At 48.3% G+C, this 19,060-nt stretch overlaps 3 protein-coding genes across 3 annotated transcripts; 1 reads left to right on the plus strand and 2 right to left on the minus strand.

Moving 5' to 3' along the window:
• Positions 1 to 235: 235 nt before the first annotated feature.
• On the minus strand, positions 236 to 8,683 carry LOC139665954 (zinc-binding protein A33-like). Its single transcript, XM_071545016.1, has 6 exons — positions 8,081 to 8,683; positions 7,059 to 7,154; positions 4,930 to 5,163; positions 4,691 to 4,713; positions 3,942 to 4,057; positions 236 to 3,315 (listed from the first exon to the last, which is right to left on the minus strand). Exons 1-6 carry the CDS (start codon positions 8,597 to 8,599, stop codon positions 2,756 to 2,758), a joined length of 1,548 nt encoding a protein of 515 aa, XP_071401117.1. The 5' UTR covers positions 8,600 to 8,683; the 3' UTR covers positions 236 to 2,755.
• A 3,118-nt stretch (positions 8,684 to 11,801) lies between these two features.
• LOC139665970 (endonuclease domain-containing 1 protein-like) lies at positions 11,802 to 13,799 on the plus strand. Its single transcript, XM_071545039.1, has 2 exons — positions 11,802 to 12,125; positions 12,956 to 13,799. The coding sequence occupies exons 1-2, from the start codon at positions 11,823 to 11,825 to the stop codon at positions 13,565 to 13,567; spliced, it is 915 nt and encodes a 304-aa protein (XP_071401140.1). The 5' UTR covers positions 11,802 to 11,822; the 3' UTR covers positions 13,568 to 13,799.
• Positions 13,800 to 13,985: 186 nt separating this feature from the next.
• On the minus strand, positions 13,986 to 18,582 carry LOC139665968 (uncharacterized). The gene is made up of 4 exons (XM_071545037.1): positions 18,231 to 18,582; positions 16,544 to 16,869; positions 15,670 to 15,781; positions 13,986 to 15,523 (listed from the first exon to the last, which is right to left on the minus strand). The coding sequence occupies exons 1-4, from the start codon at positions 18,538 to 18,540 to the stop codon at positions 14,472 to 14,474; spliced, it is 1,800 nt and encodes a 599-aa protein (XP_071401138.1). The 5' UTR covers positions 18,541 to 18,582; the 3' UTR covers positions 13,986 to 14,471.
• Between the last annotated feature and the right edge of the window lie 478 nt (positions 18,583 to 19,060).

The following is a 19,060-nucleotide window of genomic DNA, read 5'->3' on the forward strand; positions in this document are numbered from 1 at the left end:
CATACTAACATGTTATCGGGCCGTTCAGGTCTCTTTAAAGCCTTATTCACACTCATGCACCGCATTGTAGCTCCAGTCCAATTCTGCTTAAAGTGTCTGCTTTCTATAAATAAAGTGTCCCGTCAAATTGGTCCCCCCCCCCCACCCCATATCTTTCAGCTCTCCCTCTTCTCTTTCTGTCTTCACCTTCTCTTCTCCTTCCAATGTCCAATTCTATCACCGCTTTGGAAATGGGGACGCTGGCAGGTGTTTGGCAGCTTTGAGCAGATAAAGCGTCTCACTTTCCCCCCCTCTTTTTTTCCCCTCTTAACTGCCTCCCCATGCAATCTCCCTCCATCTCCTCCTCTCCTTTCTATCTGCATCTCCTGTTAACCCGCATTAAACTTCTCTCTTTCAAACTGAAACGGACCTTGATAGTATATGTTCTCCAGTCTGGGACGTATAAGCTGACTTCTCTCCAATTGCTAATGAGGTTTCCATGAATCACTTTAAGCCTATCTTTCTGCCCCCCTCTCCCCCTCTCCCTACCCAACGGTCTCCTCATTGATTATTAATGGGGGGGGGGCGAGGGCAAATTCTCGAGAGGAGGGAGAAAAGAGATCAATTACAGAAAAGCTGAGTATAGACTCACTGACGGTAAAAATAGAGAAGGGGCGTATTTTGGGAATAGATCAGTCAGAGGCAGCCTGCATAGGGAAGAAAAAAATCTGATAGGAGGGATGGAGGGATGAAAAAAAAAACATCAGAGAGGAAAATGTAGAGACAGGACTCTCAAGACAATCATTTTTCTATATTTGGAATAATCTTGCTCTGCCATCACAGACTTATCGACGTTCGTAAACTGAAGGAAGGCAGGAGTGAATGGAGGAGGGAGTGGCAGAGCAGTAATGTAGAAGTGAAGGAGGCTTGTGTTACGGCATGTAGATCAGCCTGCAATAATATCTAATTACAGATCAGGACAGTTGGAGGAGAGAAGGGTCGGATTAGACATAGCCTTGACAGGTATAGTCTTGAGACCAGTCTATGGTTAATGTATAGGCAGATGACGCAAAGAGATTAAGCGGACATGGATAATGGATAAGTTTTATTTGGGTCAGACTAATTCTCATTATTTATTTGTTTGTAACAGAAGTCACAGATGACCAAATTGCACAATTGGCGCAAGGGAACTGTGTGCAAATGCACAGGTTTATGATGAAGATGAAGATTCAGAAATGACTTTATTGGCCACTGACTAATAAAAATTGGCCTTTGTGGATAAACATAAGGCAGGTCGGCCCGGAGGTAGAGTGGCTGATGAAGAACCGGTATCAAATCTACGCTGCAATATACAGTGCAATACTGCCAGAACAGAAGGTCAGTTTGTACAGGTTCATTCAAGGATTGATTATGATGAAAAATATCAATTTATCTAGTCATTTATAGTGGCGCTCCTTCCAGAGACAGTTCACACAGGCATCCCAAGCACTTTGTTGGTTTACAGGCAGAACAGGAGTGACAGCTAATTCCTACCAGCTGAAACAGGCACATGTGTACCTCCCCTCCCCTGATGAACCACAGGAGAATCCTGTAACTGGTGGAAGAGACTATATACTGAACTATTCCCATAAAGCTTTGAAAGGAGTGGTGAGGTTGCTGGAGGTTGGTTTTAATATGGCTTTGCAAAGCCTCAAGTCCCTCTCACCAGCTGAGCGTAGAGCAGAGCAATGCTGCAACACATTAGATCTGGACGCCCTCCAGTGGAATCACAGGTAACAACAAGCTCAGCAGGAAAACACTGATCTACTGGGGCTGCTATTGGGCTATAACTACATGGCAAATGTCTAGAAACTGCAGAAGACATTTTAAGAGTGAACAAACTCTTGATGAAATAAAAAAAAGTCCATGTAGGACAAACATGAGGTCAGTGACAATGTGTGTGTGTGGTTACCGTACGCAGACTTGGCTTTTTTGGAGTGGGAGATTATGGGGCAAGTGTCCATTGTAGAGGAAAGGCATACAAAAGTGATAATTTGTAGGTAAAATCTATAAACATAATAAATTCACTTTAGAGACATATATGCATGTTGTTAGAATGTCATTAGAATATCAGTATAAGATATATAAAACCAGTACAATACTTTGTTATATGGTTAGATATGGTTATAATATAAAACATATAGATAGAAAATGCAATGCATATAATGATTATAATGATTGTAAGGCCTTTCTCATGGCATTATGAGGTTCACTGGATACTACTGTAGACTTGGCTACTAATGCTCTTCAGCTTTTTACTTGCTGAGCTAAAATAAAGAAAGATTAAAGTTAAGTTAGTCTACAGTAGTATGCAGTGAACCTACTTACATATGGACATTTGTTTGGTGCAATATTATCAGTGAAGTCTTTGGTAATTTATTGTAAAGTAATAATTGAGGCCTTAGCCCTTTTCTAATGAATTGCCCACCCCAATACAAACATTAAGCTGTGCGTCGTCTTGTCCATTGGCAGTTTTATCTTCTTTTTTCCAGTTTTACAGGAATATTTCTCAAGCTGGGTCCTTAGTTGCAGCGACACCAGAGTGTTCATCATCACCTTGCCACTAATTTGCCACTAATATAGCAAAGGCTTCATGACAGTGTGAATGCTAATGTGTCGAGTCGAACTGGACTGAGGAGTTCGCTGCATAGCTGCACCGTTAATATATGTTCAAACTCTTTGTTCAGTGTATTTGTGAAACTACTAATGAAGAATGACAGTGGAAAGGAGGATGTCATCACAGCGGCGTTACCACGGTGAGGGGACCGCGGTTGCGTCCGTTGATAATCGGCCAGGGATTGAAGTACGGGAAAACGGGCTCTTTGAATTCTGCATCGCAGAAGGTGAACAGGTGGCTCATGTCTCCTGCATCATAAAACGCCACTTCGCCGCGGCCGTAGTCCAGATACACCCCCACCCTCCTGGGGGGCCGCGCGGGATATAACAAGCTCTCCTCGGCGTCCGTGCACGCTTCGTACTCGCTGGTGCCGTCGCCGTTGTCCCGCAGCACCAGGGTCCAGAAGCCGTCGTCCGGGCAGAGGCTGATCTCCTCCTTCCTGTTGACAGAGGACGTGGCCACGCCCAGACCCCAGGCCGTCTTGGAGCCCACCTCCACCTCCCAGTAGTGGCGGCCTGAGGAGAAGGCCTCCAGGCCCAGGACGATGTTGTAGCGGGTGAAGCGCTCGGGGTTGTCGGGCAGGTTGGGCTGGATGTCGCCCACGCGGACGCTGGTGTGACACGGGGAGACCCACAGGCGGGGGTAGGCCGTGTCCGGGTCAAGGGTCACCGCCGAGACAGCTGGGGGGGAAGGGAGCGCAAAGGGAGTTAGACATGGGGGAATGAAAGATGACAGGTTTGAGTCCTTGATATTTTGACATGTATCCTGTCAAAATGTCCTTGAGGAAGACACTGAACGCCAACCTGCTCACTTACTGTAAGTCGCTCTGGGATAAGAGCATCAGCTACATCCATAAAAGGTAATATGTAAATTATATAGTGCCTCATTGAGAGGAGGCAAACTATGATGCAACTCCACTGAGCTTCATGACATCCAGACCTGTTCTACACTCAGCATTCCTGTCTGAGGTTCCTGTAGTGTTACACCCTCAGGGCCAAGGATTGATGGTATGACAACGTCCTTATTTACACTGACGAGAACTATGGTTTTTACCTCGTGGCTCTGAAGAGACTTCTGTCCAATGAGAGGTTTATTATGTTGGGAAAGCAGACACAAGCAGGTTTTGAATCTTGCTTTAGTCCAACATCTCCAGACAGAGCAGGCAGACGCTACAATCCAAATAACATTCTGCCTGCTCACTAAAAATGTAGGTAGATGTCTCGCTTGTGTAGATAGAGCCAGTTCTTTTAGGTGTGGTGCTCTGTCTTTAGGTAATGTGTGTGTATGTGTGTGTGTGTGTGTGTACCTGGCTGAAGAACAGAGCTCATCTTCCTCCAGGTCCTGTACTGCAGAGGCCCCATGAACTCTCCTTTCTGCAGATCCACACTCACCTCTGGGGGGCACTCAAATAAGTTCTCAGCCCTGAGGGAGGGAGAGAGAGAGAGAGAGAGAGAGAGAGTTGAACCTTTCACCTTGTTAGCTAACTCACCACATGAATGAATTCAATCTATTTAAAAACAGATGGCAAACAATTGACAAAAATGTTCTCTCATATTTTTATAGGCTATCAAAATTCCATTACGTTTACTTCCTGGAAAACAGCATATTTTTAACAGTTACTTCATGGTGTACCAGTAGTCGTTGATCAAATCTGCAATTTCACAACTTTCAGAGTAACAAGAGTGGCAACATGGTATGATGATGCATTTTGGGGTTTTGAGCTCAAGATTATGCACAAAGCACCAAGCCACTTTCCATGTTTGTTCTGGTCCAACCCGCCCACTTTTATCTTACCCCAACATCCTGTTTCAACCAGAGATACGTTGCATTACGAAAGCAAGAAACCATTTAAACGCCTTTTCATTGTGACTTCAGGCATTTGCTTTACAACATCAAAGTCGTTTAAAGAGAGAAGGAGAGAGACAATAACAGTCACTAGCATTCTAGAGCAAAAAGAGATGATTGAATAACTCAATAAGAAATCATTGTAGTCATGCGGCCCCTCAAAACTTAGATGGCTGGATTAGATAAGGATGATGGCTTTTCCTTACTCACCCTCCGATGAAGTCTTTGATTCCCTGGAAGAGAGCAGAACAGATCATATATGACGCTCTCTGCTGAAACATGCAGATATTCCCATTGAAAATCTTTTCTTCCCCGATTTTTTCATTTAATCGATTCTCCCCACTCTCCTTCTTTCCATCCATCGATCTCCTACCATTCAGCCATACCATACCACCCATTCTCCTCCTCTTTCCTCCCCTTAATCCCTCCATCCTCCCTCTGTCTCTCACCTTGAGCTGCTCTGGGTTCTCCTCCTCCCTCAGTTTGAGGTGGAGCTGGTCGGCCGTCTTCTCCAGCCGGCTGATCTGCTCCGTGGCTTGGGTGAGCGCCTCCTCCAACTGGTTGAGCTTCTCCTCCTTCTCCCTCTGCAGCTTCTCCTTCACGCGCTCCTCCTCCCGGCGAAGGAACTCCCTCAGGCGGCCAAACTCCGCGCTCACCTGCTCCTCCAGGTCGCCTGCTCGCTCCTGAAGCAAAGGACAGGAACACATGCTGTAACCAGGCTGTAATATACGTGAGGGTAAAGGAAAATTCCACCCTAAGATACTCTTACATCTTTAAATATCATCATTCAGTGAATTCGAGGAGTTATTTTGTGTTGTAATTTACTTTTTTGCTGTACCCACTTTCCTCCAGCCTGCCTCCTCTACTTCTACTACAGTTAGTGAGTTCCTAGATTTGCCAGAATGCCTTTCAACAACCATGAGAGAACAGGCATGTTCCATTCAGCTGTGGGTTACATGTGTAGGTGGAGAGAGTGATCATATTAGTGTAGTAAGAACTAAAGAGCAGGGGTTTTTCCAGTAAAGACATACTTCCAGTAAAGAGTCTTGCCCCTTACTCAAAACACAACATGTCTTGCTGCTGCTGCTACATTGCATTCTGGTCTATTGAGGCTACTGTCACTGGAGAAATTTGTTTCTCTGCCTCTTCTACGATGGATTTCTCCCTGTGTGATTGTTGAACGTCGGGGCAAAATGGCGGCTCTAGAAAGAAGCCCTCGCTCTTTGATTCTGAGTGACTGACACCAAAACCTGACATTCACTGTTGATGTTTTAGAAATTGAAAATATTTCTACTATTAAACTCCTTTGTAGCTGCACTGGAAAAATCTTAACGTGACGCCACATTGTCTATGTTTGGCCAGTTATCCACAGGAATAAGAAAAATAAACCACCAAACCATAAAATTGATCCAGAAATGCAAGGTCCATCACCAATAACTGTTTTTTTTTTAAACAGTGTTAAAGTGTTTTAGGGTGGATTTTCCCTTTATGTCCCTGATGTGTATAAATAAACATTTATGTATTGCATTCATGAAGGTGAGGCAGATAAGCAGGTAGGCAGACAGGTAGAAAGACAGGAACACACACACACACACACACTCAGCCATACACTGCAACATTGCGTAGGAAGAGAACTGGCACACTTCCTCTCAACCTCGTTCACCCACATCCTGTCATTCTGTGACACCGACAGAGAGAGGGAGAGAAACAGAGAAGTGAAAGTCGAAGCTTGTGCAAGTAAACGAGAGACAAAGAGAGACGGACAGCTAGAGGCAGACAGACAGAAGCAGCACAGGCTGCTCGGTCAGACAGACAGACAGCCGCAGAGCCGCAGAGACACACTGAGGGCAGTTTCTAGTAAGACTTGGTCTGTGTGCTAATCTGCTGCAGCAAGGACGCTCCTCCACTGAGCAAACATCCTATACATGCTCATATCTCTGTCTAACACACACACACACACACACACACACACACACCTCCATTTGAGATGAATGCTGCCATAGTGGAAAAAGCGACCAAGCCTAAATTCTGTCAACTGTTCTTATCTCTCTCTGCTAGGGTGTGTGACATAACCAGCCCCCTGTTGTATATTTGGTCACTGTTTGTGTGTGTGTATTTATGTGTGTGTGTGTGTGTGTGTGTGTGTGTGTGTGTGTGTGTGTGTTTGAACTTGAAAATGAGAAAGCGTGAGAAAGACAAATGTGTACGTGTCTGTGAGTGTGTGTTATCCACCTATTTAATCGTGAGCGATCCTTACCTGTGCAGTACATGAGAGTCATCACAGTGTACATGACACTGACTGACTAACTATAGCGTCACTACCAGTAATTACTGCGAGTCATGCACCAATTCAGCTCTGGGAGACAGGTCAGTGTGGAAGCATGCAGGTGAATGTTGCCTAGCTACCAGAAATTCTGGTTCTATTCAGGAGACACCACTCACACACACACACACACAGCCTCTTCTTTTTTTTTTGCTTGGATTATAGAGTAGGTGTTTGGTACATATCCTCTCTTTCACAACCCAACACAGCCCACACACACACACACACACAAACACACACACACACAGCTAATACCTTAATAAGGAGGATCTTTTCATTGGTTTGGCTTTGGAAGAGCGAGGCCTCCTCGGTCTGCAGCTGAACCCTTTCTAGAGCGACAGACAGCTTATCCTGTGGGGCGGGCAGAAGAAATAGGTCAATCACACACACAATATTAAGAAGTAGTGTCGGCAAACCAGATTACTCAGATGAAGAGTTAATTTGATTGGTGCCTCGGTCAGAAAACAACAACAGCCATATGGGAGTCATATGATGCACAAACTTCCCAGAACCCTTTCACCCAGCGGCACTGCTGGAACATGTTAAGACACAGTCAGGCCGCTTGAGCACTGATGGCCAACTGCAAAGGTTAAAAGTGTAGGGGAGGTAAGAGCTGACACCGGCCTGCTGAATTCCTGTAAAACTCAAAGTACACACACTGCCGGGGCAAACAGGCAGCCTGCTCTTAAAGTGACTGCCATGTCACGGGATCCGCTGTGTGAAAGCCCCGTTTGTCCCAACAGTGAAGTCCGGGTGGAATCAAACACATAATTCGATTCGCTTTTTTAAAATTATAACTGGAAGCTTGATTTGATTTCTGGGAATAATTTGGCCAACCTGAGGTGCCCTGAGGTTTCCCTTGCAGATTCAGGGAGAGGTGTCTTGGGGGTCAATTGGGCATGGCAAGGCACTCCCCATATTTTAGTCCAAACTTGATGTTGTAGGTTTTGTCATTACAATGTAGAGCAAAGATCAAGCAGAAATAAGCAGAAATTTTACTTGGAAACCATATTTTAAAAAATCACATCAGGGGACATTCAGGACCGGTTTGGTCTCAACTGAACTCAACTGTCTAATAATTAATCACATTGATCAAATAATATCCTTCTAATTAGCATCAGTTGCTTCACTTGTACCCAGAAGTTTGGTCTGTAGGAGTAGGTTTTGGTGGCAAATGATATTAGATGCAGAGGCTTTGCCATGCCTCGAGGTTAAGTGAATTGACGCTTCGGAGAGAAAGGCCAATCAGTGAGAAGAACAGATTTGTAGCTCAATACCTTATAATTCTCGAAAGCTTCGTTAATGGGGATGACATTGTGCGTCTTGTGGTCCCGGGACATGCCGCACACCAGGCAGATGGGCAGCTGGTCGTCCTCGCAGTACAGCTTCAGCTTCTCCTCATGCTCCTCGCACATATCGGCGACCAGGCGCGGCCAGTACCCGATGGACGAGGCGACGCTGCTCATGCTAGACCCGGGCTCCCGCTCCTCGGGCTCCTCTGGCGCACCGTCGTGGTCCCAACCGGTCGTCCCCCCGGCCGCGTCCATAGTCCCGGCTTTGCGCACGCTCTCCACGACGTTGCACAGGAGCGAGTTGGGCCGCAGCTTACGGGCGCACGACTTTCTGCACTGCGGGCACGTCGGCAGCTCGTCCGCCTTGGCCTCCCAGCACTGGGTGATGCACACGCGGCAGAAGTGGTGGCCGCACTCCAGGATCACCGGCTCGCGGAAGAGCTCCAGACACACCGGGCAGGTGAGCTCCGAGTGCAGCTCCTCAAGCGCGCTGGCCTCCGCCATTCTCCGCTGCGCACATACTGAAAGGAGTCCCCCAAAAAAACTGCTGATGGCAACTCTGTGGAAAAGTTAAGACCAGGCTACTCTTCCGTACCGACGGGGAGGCAGAGGGAGAGGGGAGTGGTCTGAGCGCTGAAGTTGACAGCAGAGCAGACTGTTTTCACGGAAGAGACGGAAGGCGTGCGTCAACAGGCTCGGTGCCCCCGCAGGCGGTGGCCCTGTTCCATTCCAGGACGCAGTTACCCTTCCTTAGCCCAGGATGCTAACCCAGTCAGCAACTCACTCATTATACATGTTCTCTGGCAGCTAAGTGATGATGACATTATCTCTGATTTGGAGCTGCACTCAGTTTATTCTTCTATAGAGTTTAAGTCTCATCGTCTGAGCTGTGCCTTAACCAATCCTTTTGTTAGAAAGGGAAACACTAAGGAAAAATCACTAAAATATTCTTATATGGACTCAGCAGTGAGTTTACAGTACCATTATAATATTCTTATTGGGTATAAACTGAATACTAAATATTAAAGAAATCTTCCTGATATTGAGTTAGAGCCAATTTTGCACAATCCACATCTCAACTGTCTCCTCCTCTGACTCATCTGCTTCTCTTTATCTACATCTCCTCCTTTGTGACTGGTATAGATTTAATAAGGGAAATCAATAAGGGATTATGACTTTTACCTGGATTCACGTCATCAGTGCACTTCATGAAAAGAGCAAGTCTCCTAATATTTTGTACTTTCAGTGAACATTATAGTTTTTCTGTGATATTTGTATATTTCCCCTCTAAATGTATTAGGCTACAGGATTCTCATGTATCATACAGAAAAGGAAGCATTACTTCTAGTTCAGAGTGGAACAAGGCCGTAGTGTTGAGACTTATTTCAACAGGTAAGTGAGCCAGGTATTCAATGTAAGAATGTCAGAAAAGATCCAAAACACACCCTGCAGTCTCTTCAGCTGAGTCAGCAGCATAAATTTAGGAAGAAGAAAGGAAAGTGGCTGACACACACACACACACACACACTCACACAAAATTGACTAAGACTCAGCAGCTTTCCTCCCACTGGAAACCAAAAGTAGTTTCATGGTCATCTGCAGGTTACTGCTCGTCATCACTGACAGTAAATGCAGCCTTGCTCTCTTTCCAACCAGTTTCAGTGACCGGACCCTGACTGGTTTGTGTATCCTGGAAAGTCAGGCTGCTGCCAAGTGTCATGTCTCTGATTGCTCACTAGATGGCCATGATAAGCAGAAGGACGCTCTCTATCATCAGCATCTCACAATCAAAATTCACCTTAGGATTCATCTGTGATCCTTTGACCTTTGACCCACTCCTGGAGCTGCACATCTGGTAACAAATTTGCAGGCTCATATCATCTTCATTTGAACTTTTCCATCCAAATGAGCTTTATTTAATTGTAGAGCTAAGAGATAAGAACTGTAAAATGTGACCACACGGCCAGTAAATCCACAAAATGTGTCTCCCAGTCACTGTAAATGGAGCAGTATTTCTCTTCTGGTGACACTGTAACAGTCTTGGCTCCCTGCTTTCTAGCTTCAGCAGAGACTTGTCTGTGTTCGCACATCAAGACTTTTCAAGATCTTAGGAATCACAATTTGTACTTCTGTTTTAAGGTGGGTCTTCCATTTAAGATGATTATTGATCTAAGATGACCTCATTCACTTACAAGAACATCTCACTGCTGACAAAGATGATTTTGGGCGTTCAGACCCAGATGTGTGGCTGAGGAGTAGCTAGTCTAAAATAACTGACTGGAACACAAGGTTTCTCCCACCAACAGGTCAAACTTCCCAGGCATGTATCGAAACAGAGAAGTCACGGGCTTCACGGGATTTTTCATGACAGATGAAAAATAATGAAAGTATAGAGGCGTTACATCTTGTAGAAACATTTTTATGGTTCTCAGTTTTAGTTAGAGGGGGAAGTTTTATCGCAAGAAGAAAACAGAAAATGGAGAGAGATGAAAAGGGAAAGAGCCGACTCGTTCACTGGAGAGCAGCGTGCGTTTGTGTGAATTTGATCTCAATGAACAACTTCTGAATGCTTTGGTGCTGCGCTGGGAGGAGGAAGCCAGATTAGGACGGTGCTGTGAATGCGAGACTTGCCAGCTAAGTATATCAGACCGGTGTTTGTTCAGAGCTACACAAGCATCTTGCCGCAATACACACACAGAGGTACAGAGCCTGGCTCAGTATCACGCAGGGTTTCACAGGGACTAGACTTGTGTTTTCAGCACCTCCGCGTCTCCCAAGATGCTTCATCTTTTTGAACAAAGTGAGGGAAAGCCGGGGACAGATGCAAACACGGGGGAAACACAGCAACACTTCAAGGGGTTCTATGGTCCTTCTTCCAAGCCAGCCTCAAAAGCCCGGTCCTGAGGGGGATGCAGGAGACTTCTACACATCTTCTACCACTTCTTTCCAATGCCAGTAACTGTATCTGTCACTCTCAGTGGGTTTTCCTTCGGTTTCCTTTATGTTCTTTACAGCTAGAGTGTAGTGACAGAGCGTCTCATGTCTCAGAAAGCGCGCTAGATGGATGCGACAGAAGAATGATCTCTAGCGTCGGACCTGCTAGGAAGTGTAATTGAGGAACAAGTGTCCTGGTCGAGAGTAACCAGCCGCCAGGGTCAGTCTCGATGCTCAGTTTAGCCTTCAGAGTGCAGCTTCTTTTTCTTCTATGCTGGCCACATTCCAGGCAAAGGATCAAAGATTATGAAAGAATGGACTCAAATGACTAATGAGAGAAAGATACACACTGTCATGGGTTCCCAGAAGACAGCTGGAGTGGTGGTTAGTGGGGAAAGTTTGATAGCGAGCAGGAGAGGGGGCGGGGTGTGAGTTGAAACTGTCACTCACATGGTTTCTTGCTGTCAGTATATATCAGAGTAAATGTATGTACCAGCCCACAAATGCCTACACCAGAGGCTGAGGGGAGAGAAAGGAGATACAGGGTTTAGTTCACCGCAGATGTGTGTGCATGTCTGTAATCTGTGACTCAGTACACAGCTGATAAGGTTATAGTACTCAGCTTGGAGGAGAAGGACATTAGATTAGTTTGCACAGCAGTCAGATTTGTCTGAGAGGACGTCTGCCAGTGAAAGTGTCTGCTAATAGGTGTCTCTTTCTTCAACACACACACACACACACACACACACAGAGGTACAGTAGATCCAGGTAGTCTGGTGCTCTGCTGTGCAGGATGCCACAGAGGAAGATGCTGCAATCCTCCAAGGGGGCTCTTCTGCTTCTCTTACCCTGGCTCGGCGGCTTGGTCCTGGGAGAGGTCGGGGACTTCTCTCCCTGCCTCCGTTTCTTCTACCAGAGCACTCCACCAAAGGGCATTGATGCTGAAGGGTACCAGCCCATTTGCCAGCGCTACCGCAACCAGTACCGCTTTGCCAGCCTGTACCACCGGCAGCGTCGCGCACCATTGTACTCTGCCTACATACTCACTCCTGCGGCAGGCAAACGGCCCATCAACTCTTGGAAGTATGAACCACAGGTAAGCAGAGAATGTGTGTGTGAGAGGTGTGCAAGAGCAGCCAATTCCTGTTAATCGTAGCTGTTAAGTAGAACTGCTAGATAATTGTGTGTGTATATACTGTAAGATTGTGGGGGAAAAAAGCTATTGGCCTGACAGGTGGAGAAGTGGAGCAGATCCCCCTTGGAGGATTACAGCAACTTCCTCTGAGATGGAGGTGCAACAACAACAGAACAGCAAAGTGCTAACCATACTCTGTATAGGTTGAACAGATGCTTGTCCATCGCAAACAACACACAGTCCATATCTAACTAACCTCGAATGCAAATGAACTCACAGCTGTTTGTTTGTATCATGGTGTGAATGCCTATATGTTAAGCGTATTCAATAAATCAGCAGATGTATCTCACAGATAGAATGCTGCATTTGCATGTAGACCTCATGGATATTTGTGTTTGGGTTTTAACATGGTGATAGAGGATGTGAGAGAGAGCAATAGGAAGTTTCTGTGAAATTGAAGTGTTAGTGTGGTCAGTGTGTGATTGGCATAGGCAGTTTGCGCGCTTCTCTACATCAGTGTCTCCCCAACAGTAAATATACAGTGTGAACGCCATCTGACACAATCTTTTGTCTGGTGAGGTAACAAAGAACTGAAACTAACACTTCAGAACTTCTGTTTTCATTTTTCTTTTCCAAACTGCATGACTGGACACACTCATTCACTCTATGAACATACACGTGTGCGCGCTCACATACATGCCTCGGGTTCAACTAATAAATAAGGCTGCAAAACACTCAGCTGGAGCTCTTATACAATGATATCTCCTCTCTCTCTCTCTCGCTGCTCTAAGCTGGCGTTCTCCGGTTCCAGCCCAGAGATGCGGTCCTTCCCCAAGCGTGGCCCCATCAGCCAGAATGTGATTGAGAGCCAGGCGGTGCTTCTGGACTACAAAAACTCCACCTACACCAAGGGCCACCTCAACCCCAGCTCGCACCACCACACAAAAGAGGACCGGCAGGCCACCTTCACCCTGACGAACGTCGTCCCTCAGCGGTCGGGCTCCAACTCCGGCCCCTGGGCTTTGCTGGAGGCCGAGGTGAGAGCCAGGCTCGAGGCTTTCTGTGACGGGCCCATGTTTGTGATAACCGGCGCCCTGCCTTACGTCTCTGGAGAGCGCCGGATCAAGAACAGGGTGGCGGTGCCCGAGTACATGTGGTCCGCCTACTGCTGCCCGTCCTACAATGCCAGCCTTCCCGATTCTGCGCAGCCCTATTTCCCCACGTATGCTGCGGTGGGAAGAAACGACCAGCAGAGCGGGGAGGAGATCGTGCAGGTGGATCCCAAGGCGAAGGCGTCGGTGCGGGGGTACGATGTGAGGCGGATGCCCTTGGAGACCCTGGAGGCTATCCTGGCACAAAGGCTGGCCATGCCCATCAGCCTGTTTCATGGGCAGTGTCAGTGACAAGGCTGACGAGCTTCAGTTCCTTTGTTGAAACCATAGACTGTAAATAATAGGGGTTGAAACCAGATGGCAGCCACCTAAATTGATTACACACACCTCAATCAACAGCTTCCCAGTTTGTGATCGCAACACACTCCCCCTCTCCACTGTTTCCATGCCTACCTGTGGCTCCTGGGTGGGTGGAGCCACCAAGGACAACGCATCCTCTGGAGGCCTAAACCAGTCTGCTCCCAGTTCCTCACACTTACACCCTTTCCTTAACTACTGAATAAATCTTTCATCCATTCAAATGCCGTCCCGTCTCATGATTTTATAAAATGAATACTTGTCACCCGAGAGCCAATAAAACATGATCTAAAGGAGTCAGAAGAGCCATCTGAAGAATTCAAATGTTTATTTCTCATTGGTATGACCAAAAAACAAACATACAAAATACCCAAATGTCCATGATATTTGCAGAAAAAAACAAGGCCATCATATTAACATTAAAATGAATTATTGATACAAAGATAAAAATGTACATATTTTTTGAGAATCATAAATAAGTACAACAAGCTTTTTTCTATGTACAAATGAAAACACCTCCAAACAAAATGTCTGAATGTCTGAAATTGATTTCATTTATCTTCTTTTAGGGAAATGCCATGTACAATTGACTTCCTGTCAACTCTGGACATTTAATTTACCTCTTTTTAAAAATATCTGCATATCCATCTCCTGCTTTATCCTAATGTCAACTCAAGTTTTCATCCTGTCTGTAAGAAAGGCAACTCCAGATCACTGAGAATAACACGAGCATCGACCTTTCACATTCATCAAAATCCTGCATTCTACCACATTCACCTCATTTATCTGCTCAACTGCTCCTTCTTTCCAGTTCCATCAAACATTTTGATGAGAGACTCTAAAAGCACTGGTGGGTTTTCAACTGCTCCACATCGCTGAAGCTCCTTCCACAATGGGAGCACTGGAGCGCTGCCTTTTCACTGCTGTGAATGAGCTGGTGTCTCTTTAGATACTCCACACGACTGAACCGCTTCCCGCAGGCCTCGCACCCGTACGGACGCTCGCCCGTGTGGATCCGCTGGTGGCGTTCCAGGTTGCCCAGACGACTGAAGCTGCGGCCGCACTGCGGGCACCGGTGCGGCCTCTCGCCCGTGTGCACCAGCTGATGGCGTTCCAGCGAGCGCGAGTGTGTGAAACGCTTCCCGCAGATCTCGCAGCAGTGCGGCCGCTCGGCGGCGCAGGCGCACTCGTGGTTCTTAAGCGCCCAGGCGTGGCTGAAGGAGTTGCCGCATGAGGCGCAGGGGAAAGGGGTGTCCTCTGCTCCGCTGCCCTGTAAATGGGCACCTCCTAGCGGACAGGGGTGCTCCTCCAGCTCGGCCTCGGAGGTGAAGCCTCCTCCGCACTGGGGGCAGAAGTGCAGCAGGTCCCCGCCTCCCTCTTCCTCCCCTCCGCTGTCCCCGACGCTCCCCGGGGCAGACAGGTGGGGCAGCTCGTCCGGCCCTCCCTGCTCCTCTGCATCTTCTGCAGCCATGACCGCGGCCAAGTCCCCCTCTCTCAATCTCTTAGACCAGCCTGAGCGCAGCTCCCCTCTGACCCCTCCGGCCCTCAGACTGTCCTTCAGCCTGCCTTGCTCCAGCAGGTCCTCTCTCTCCAGGGTCGGCGGCTCGGGCTCCAGCTCCCCGTCCTGCTCCAGCCCGTCCAGACCGATGTACTTGGGGGCCAAGCTCATCTCACTGCCCGGTGCCGTCTCTGGGTCAGGGGTGACCGGCCCGGAGGCCCTCATGGCGGCCTGCTCGCGCCCCCTCTCAGCTCTCAGCGCCGTCTCCAGACCCCTCAGCTCGTCCATGGTCATGCCGCCCTCTGATGGCTCCGTTGAGCCCACCTCCCAGTCCTCCTCCTCCTCCTCTTGGTCTCTTGGATGAAGGGCCGGGGGACGATCTGACAGATCTCCTGAGGAGAAGAGACAGAGAGAAGAGAAGAGATATGGGAAGAGTGAGATGGCATGAGTGATCATTTCCACCTTCTTTCATAGTATGCCTCCCTGAACATTTCACCAATTTCCCCTCCCTCAGTGAATGTGTCCCTGGTCTCATTACCTTCGCTTTGGGCTCTGGAGCCGGTGTGGAGGTTCTGGTTGGGCAGTTCCATCTTCAAAGCCTCCTTGATTAGCCGGAGGGAGGCAGGTTGATAGCCCTCTAGGTGACCGAACTGCATACACAATCATAGAAAGTTGAAAAATAAGTTGGTTATCAGGCCTGCTTTTATTAGAGGCCACACAATGGAAACTCAAAGTCAACTGAATTTATTGTCTGCTTGCATACGCTTTTTTCAAAAGTTGTAAAATCAACTTACAAACAACACCCATTACAGCCACATAACATAAGTAAATTCCATGCCCATTCAGATGTTTACAATGTATCTGAAGATAAAAGGTAATAAGCCTATATCTTACTCCCTCACTCTGTGATTCAACCCACAAATGACATAAGGTGGCTTTTAAATGGATGTAATTCTTTACAGCCATTTTATTAGCCATCATAAACACCCTGTAAAGACTTGACAATGAGACCAATAATGCATTCTGTATGCTTTGAATATTCAGAGACAGAAGTGAAGAGTGGAGCTGTGCCCTCCACTTGGTCATGTGGTGGAATAGCAAAAAGCTTTTCACCCCTACCAGTAGTATTTCTGCCTAAAAGCTTGCTGCACTTGAGATTTGGAGAGCCCCACTCGACGGGCTCCTCTGGAAGCTAAATATCAAATCAATAGCTTTCCCTTTATCCACAACATCTCTGCAGTGATTCAGTGGCGGAAAAAACACAAGCAATACTCCGTCTCCCTCTGTATTATCTCTCCCTTTCTCTCTCTACATTCTTTTTTTTTTCCATATGAAGCTGCTGAGCGGTGCAGAGATGCTGTGCCACTTTCTCCTCCTACTCCTCCTCCTCTGAGAAAGCCCGTCTCCCTCACCTCCTCTTTGATGTTGGCCGTCTCCTCCCCCTCTCCGCTGAGGCTGCCCTCCCCTTCCTCGTCCTCCACCATCCCTCCCTCATCCTCTTCGTCCCCGGGGAACTGGATGAGGTACATCTCCCTGGCCTCCTTCCCCCCTCCTCCACCTCCTCCTGCTGCTGCTACCATCCCCACAGCTCCTCCGTTTCCTCCTCCTCCTCCCCCCCCTCCTTCTCCTCCTCCTCCTCCTCCTCCTCCTCCACCGCCGCTGCCGCCTCCTTCCTCCCACACACCTCCAGGCCAGCCCTTGCCATAGGCTGCCGCCGGGCCCTTCTTTGACTTGCCTCCTGTGGAGACGAGAGGAGAGGAAGAAGAAGGAAGGGTAGGAGGGAGGAGAGAGGAAGGGAGGGAGGTGAGAGAGGAAGGAGAAGGGGGGGGAGGGAGGGTGCGCGGGGAGAGACAGGAAGGAGAGAGAATGAAGTATGAGGGGGAGGGAGAGGCACAGAGGGAGAACGGGGAGAGAGTGAGATAAGTGGGAGGAGATGTTGGGGGGGTGTGGGGGGCAGAGGAGAGAGAGAGAGATGAAGGAGAGAAGAGGGCGGAGAAGTGGGAGATGAGGAGGAGGAGGAGGGGGTGCGGAGAGGCAGAGGGGAGCAGGAGAGAGGCGGCGTTGGGGGAAGGGAGAGAGGAAAGGGAGCAGGGGGAGGAGGGAGAGCGAGAGCATGATGAACGAGTGAGGAGAGAAGGGGGCGGAGAAGGACAGACAAGAGAGCAGGAGAGGGTGGGAAGGAGAGGAGGACACGTGACAGAGAGGAGAGGAGAGGAGAGGGAGGAGAGGAGAGGGAGGACGGGTTGAAGGAGAAAGAAGAGGGGGGAGGATGAAGAGGCGAGAAGAGGGGGGAGGGAGGGAGGGAGGGAGAGGAGAAGTGGAAGTGGAGAGGGAGTGTGTAATTATGGAGGGTAGTGGTGGTGGTGGGGGGGGGGGCGGAGAGGAGCGGGAGAGGAGTGGAGTGGAGGAGGTGGGGGGAGGGGAAGAGGAGAGGGGGGAGCGGGCGCGCAACGTGATGAAGGAGAGAACAGAGCAGGAGAGCGACAGTGAGGAGGTGGGGGCAGGGAGAGAGAGGAAGGATAAGGAGAGTGCATGAAGGAGAGGAGGAGGAGGAGTTGGAGAGAGGGACAGAGCAGGAAAGAGGAGGGAGGGAGGGAGAGAGAGAGAGAGAGGGAGAGAGAGAGAGAGAGAGAAAAAAAGTGGAGGAGGTGGGGGCAGGGAGATGAGGGAGAGAGGAAGGGAGGGAGGGAGAGAGAGACAGAGTGTGCAAAAGCACAGAGGAGTGGGAGGGACAGAATGCAGCGGAGAGAGGAGAGGGGGAGGTGAAGGACGGAGGGAGCGAGCATGAAGAGGAGGCGGAGGAGGAAGGGAGGAGGGAGAGAGGAAGGAGGGAGGGAGGGAGGGAGAGATCAGCTCTTGCCAGATGGTTTCCAACAAAACAAGTGCGTCTTCACATAAGCCCTGACTGCGAAGCATGATTCCAATTCCCTGTTTCTCGCAGTTAAAAGAAAATAAAAACACACACATGTATATTGTAATAATTTGTCTATTAGGCTCCTCTTTGACCGTAGTGACAGTGTTATACACAACACAGACTAAAGGTGACGCCAGCTACCCTGAGGCTCCTGAAGCCATCACACTCACACTAGAAATACTTACGGGCTGCCTGAACTTTTCTCTTCTTCCGCCCTCCGGCTCCATCCTCCGCCGCCGCCGCCGCCAGCCCGGCACTGCGGCGGTTGGCGGCCCACCCCATGCCGTACTTGCGCTCGTTCCTTAGCTTATTCTCGGTCAGCCTCAGCCGGAGTTTCAGAGCCTCGTTCTCCTTCCTGTTGAGGGACAGCTCCACCAGGTAGTCGTTCACCGTCTCCTGGAACAGCTTGGTGATCTCGCACACCGAGGCCCGGATGAGACTGTCCATCACGGCCGTCAGATGGGTCTCGAAGGTGGTCACGCATTCCTCCATCATGGCCAAGGGTTCAGATGAAGTGGAGATGGTGGGGGGTGGGGGGGGGGGGTGGACCTGATGATTGTGCAAAAGCAACATACATTACTGTGTTAGTGTATACTCATGATATAGCCTAATCAATACATATATGACCCAATTCATATGACCCAGTTTCCCCACGGGGATCATTAAAGTTTCACCTTATCTAATCGAATCTATTTAATATGTCTGATTATTTTATCCACAACGTCAATTGCAACATTAACCAAATTAACTTACTTCCAGCTGTAATACACTAGCCACAACAAGATAATCTCAATAGTAAAGTGTGACAGGGCTCCATGAATCCACACAGTATCGTTAGTTTTCCTATTCCATATCTGTTATCAACTTATTGACAAGGCTGCCGCTTGCCAGTGTATTTAAAGAGTAGTAAAGCGGTAGTGTAGTTTGTTAAATACCAACCTGCGTCACGTTAGCTTGCTAGTTAACTTGCTGACTTGTAATATTGATCGACATACAGGAGACTGTAAAGCGAAGA

The sequence above is a fragment of the Centroberyx affinis genome, unplaced genomic scaffold (assembly GCF_046629955.1).
Source record: "Centroberyx affinis isolate AG114_WGS23_722 - 3 ecotype Tasmania unplaced genomic scaffold, CSIRO-AGI_Caff_v1 ptg004751l_1, whole genome shotgun sequence".
Taxonomy (NCBI): domain Eukaryota; kingdom Metazoa; phylum Chordata; class Actinopteri; order Beryciformes; family Berycidae; genus Centroberyx; species Centroberyx affinis.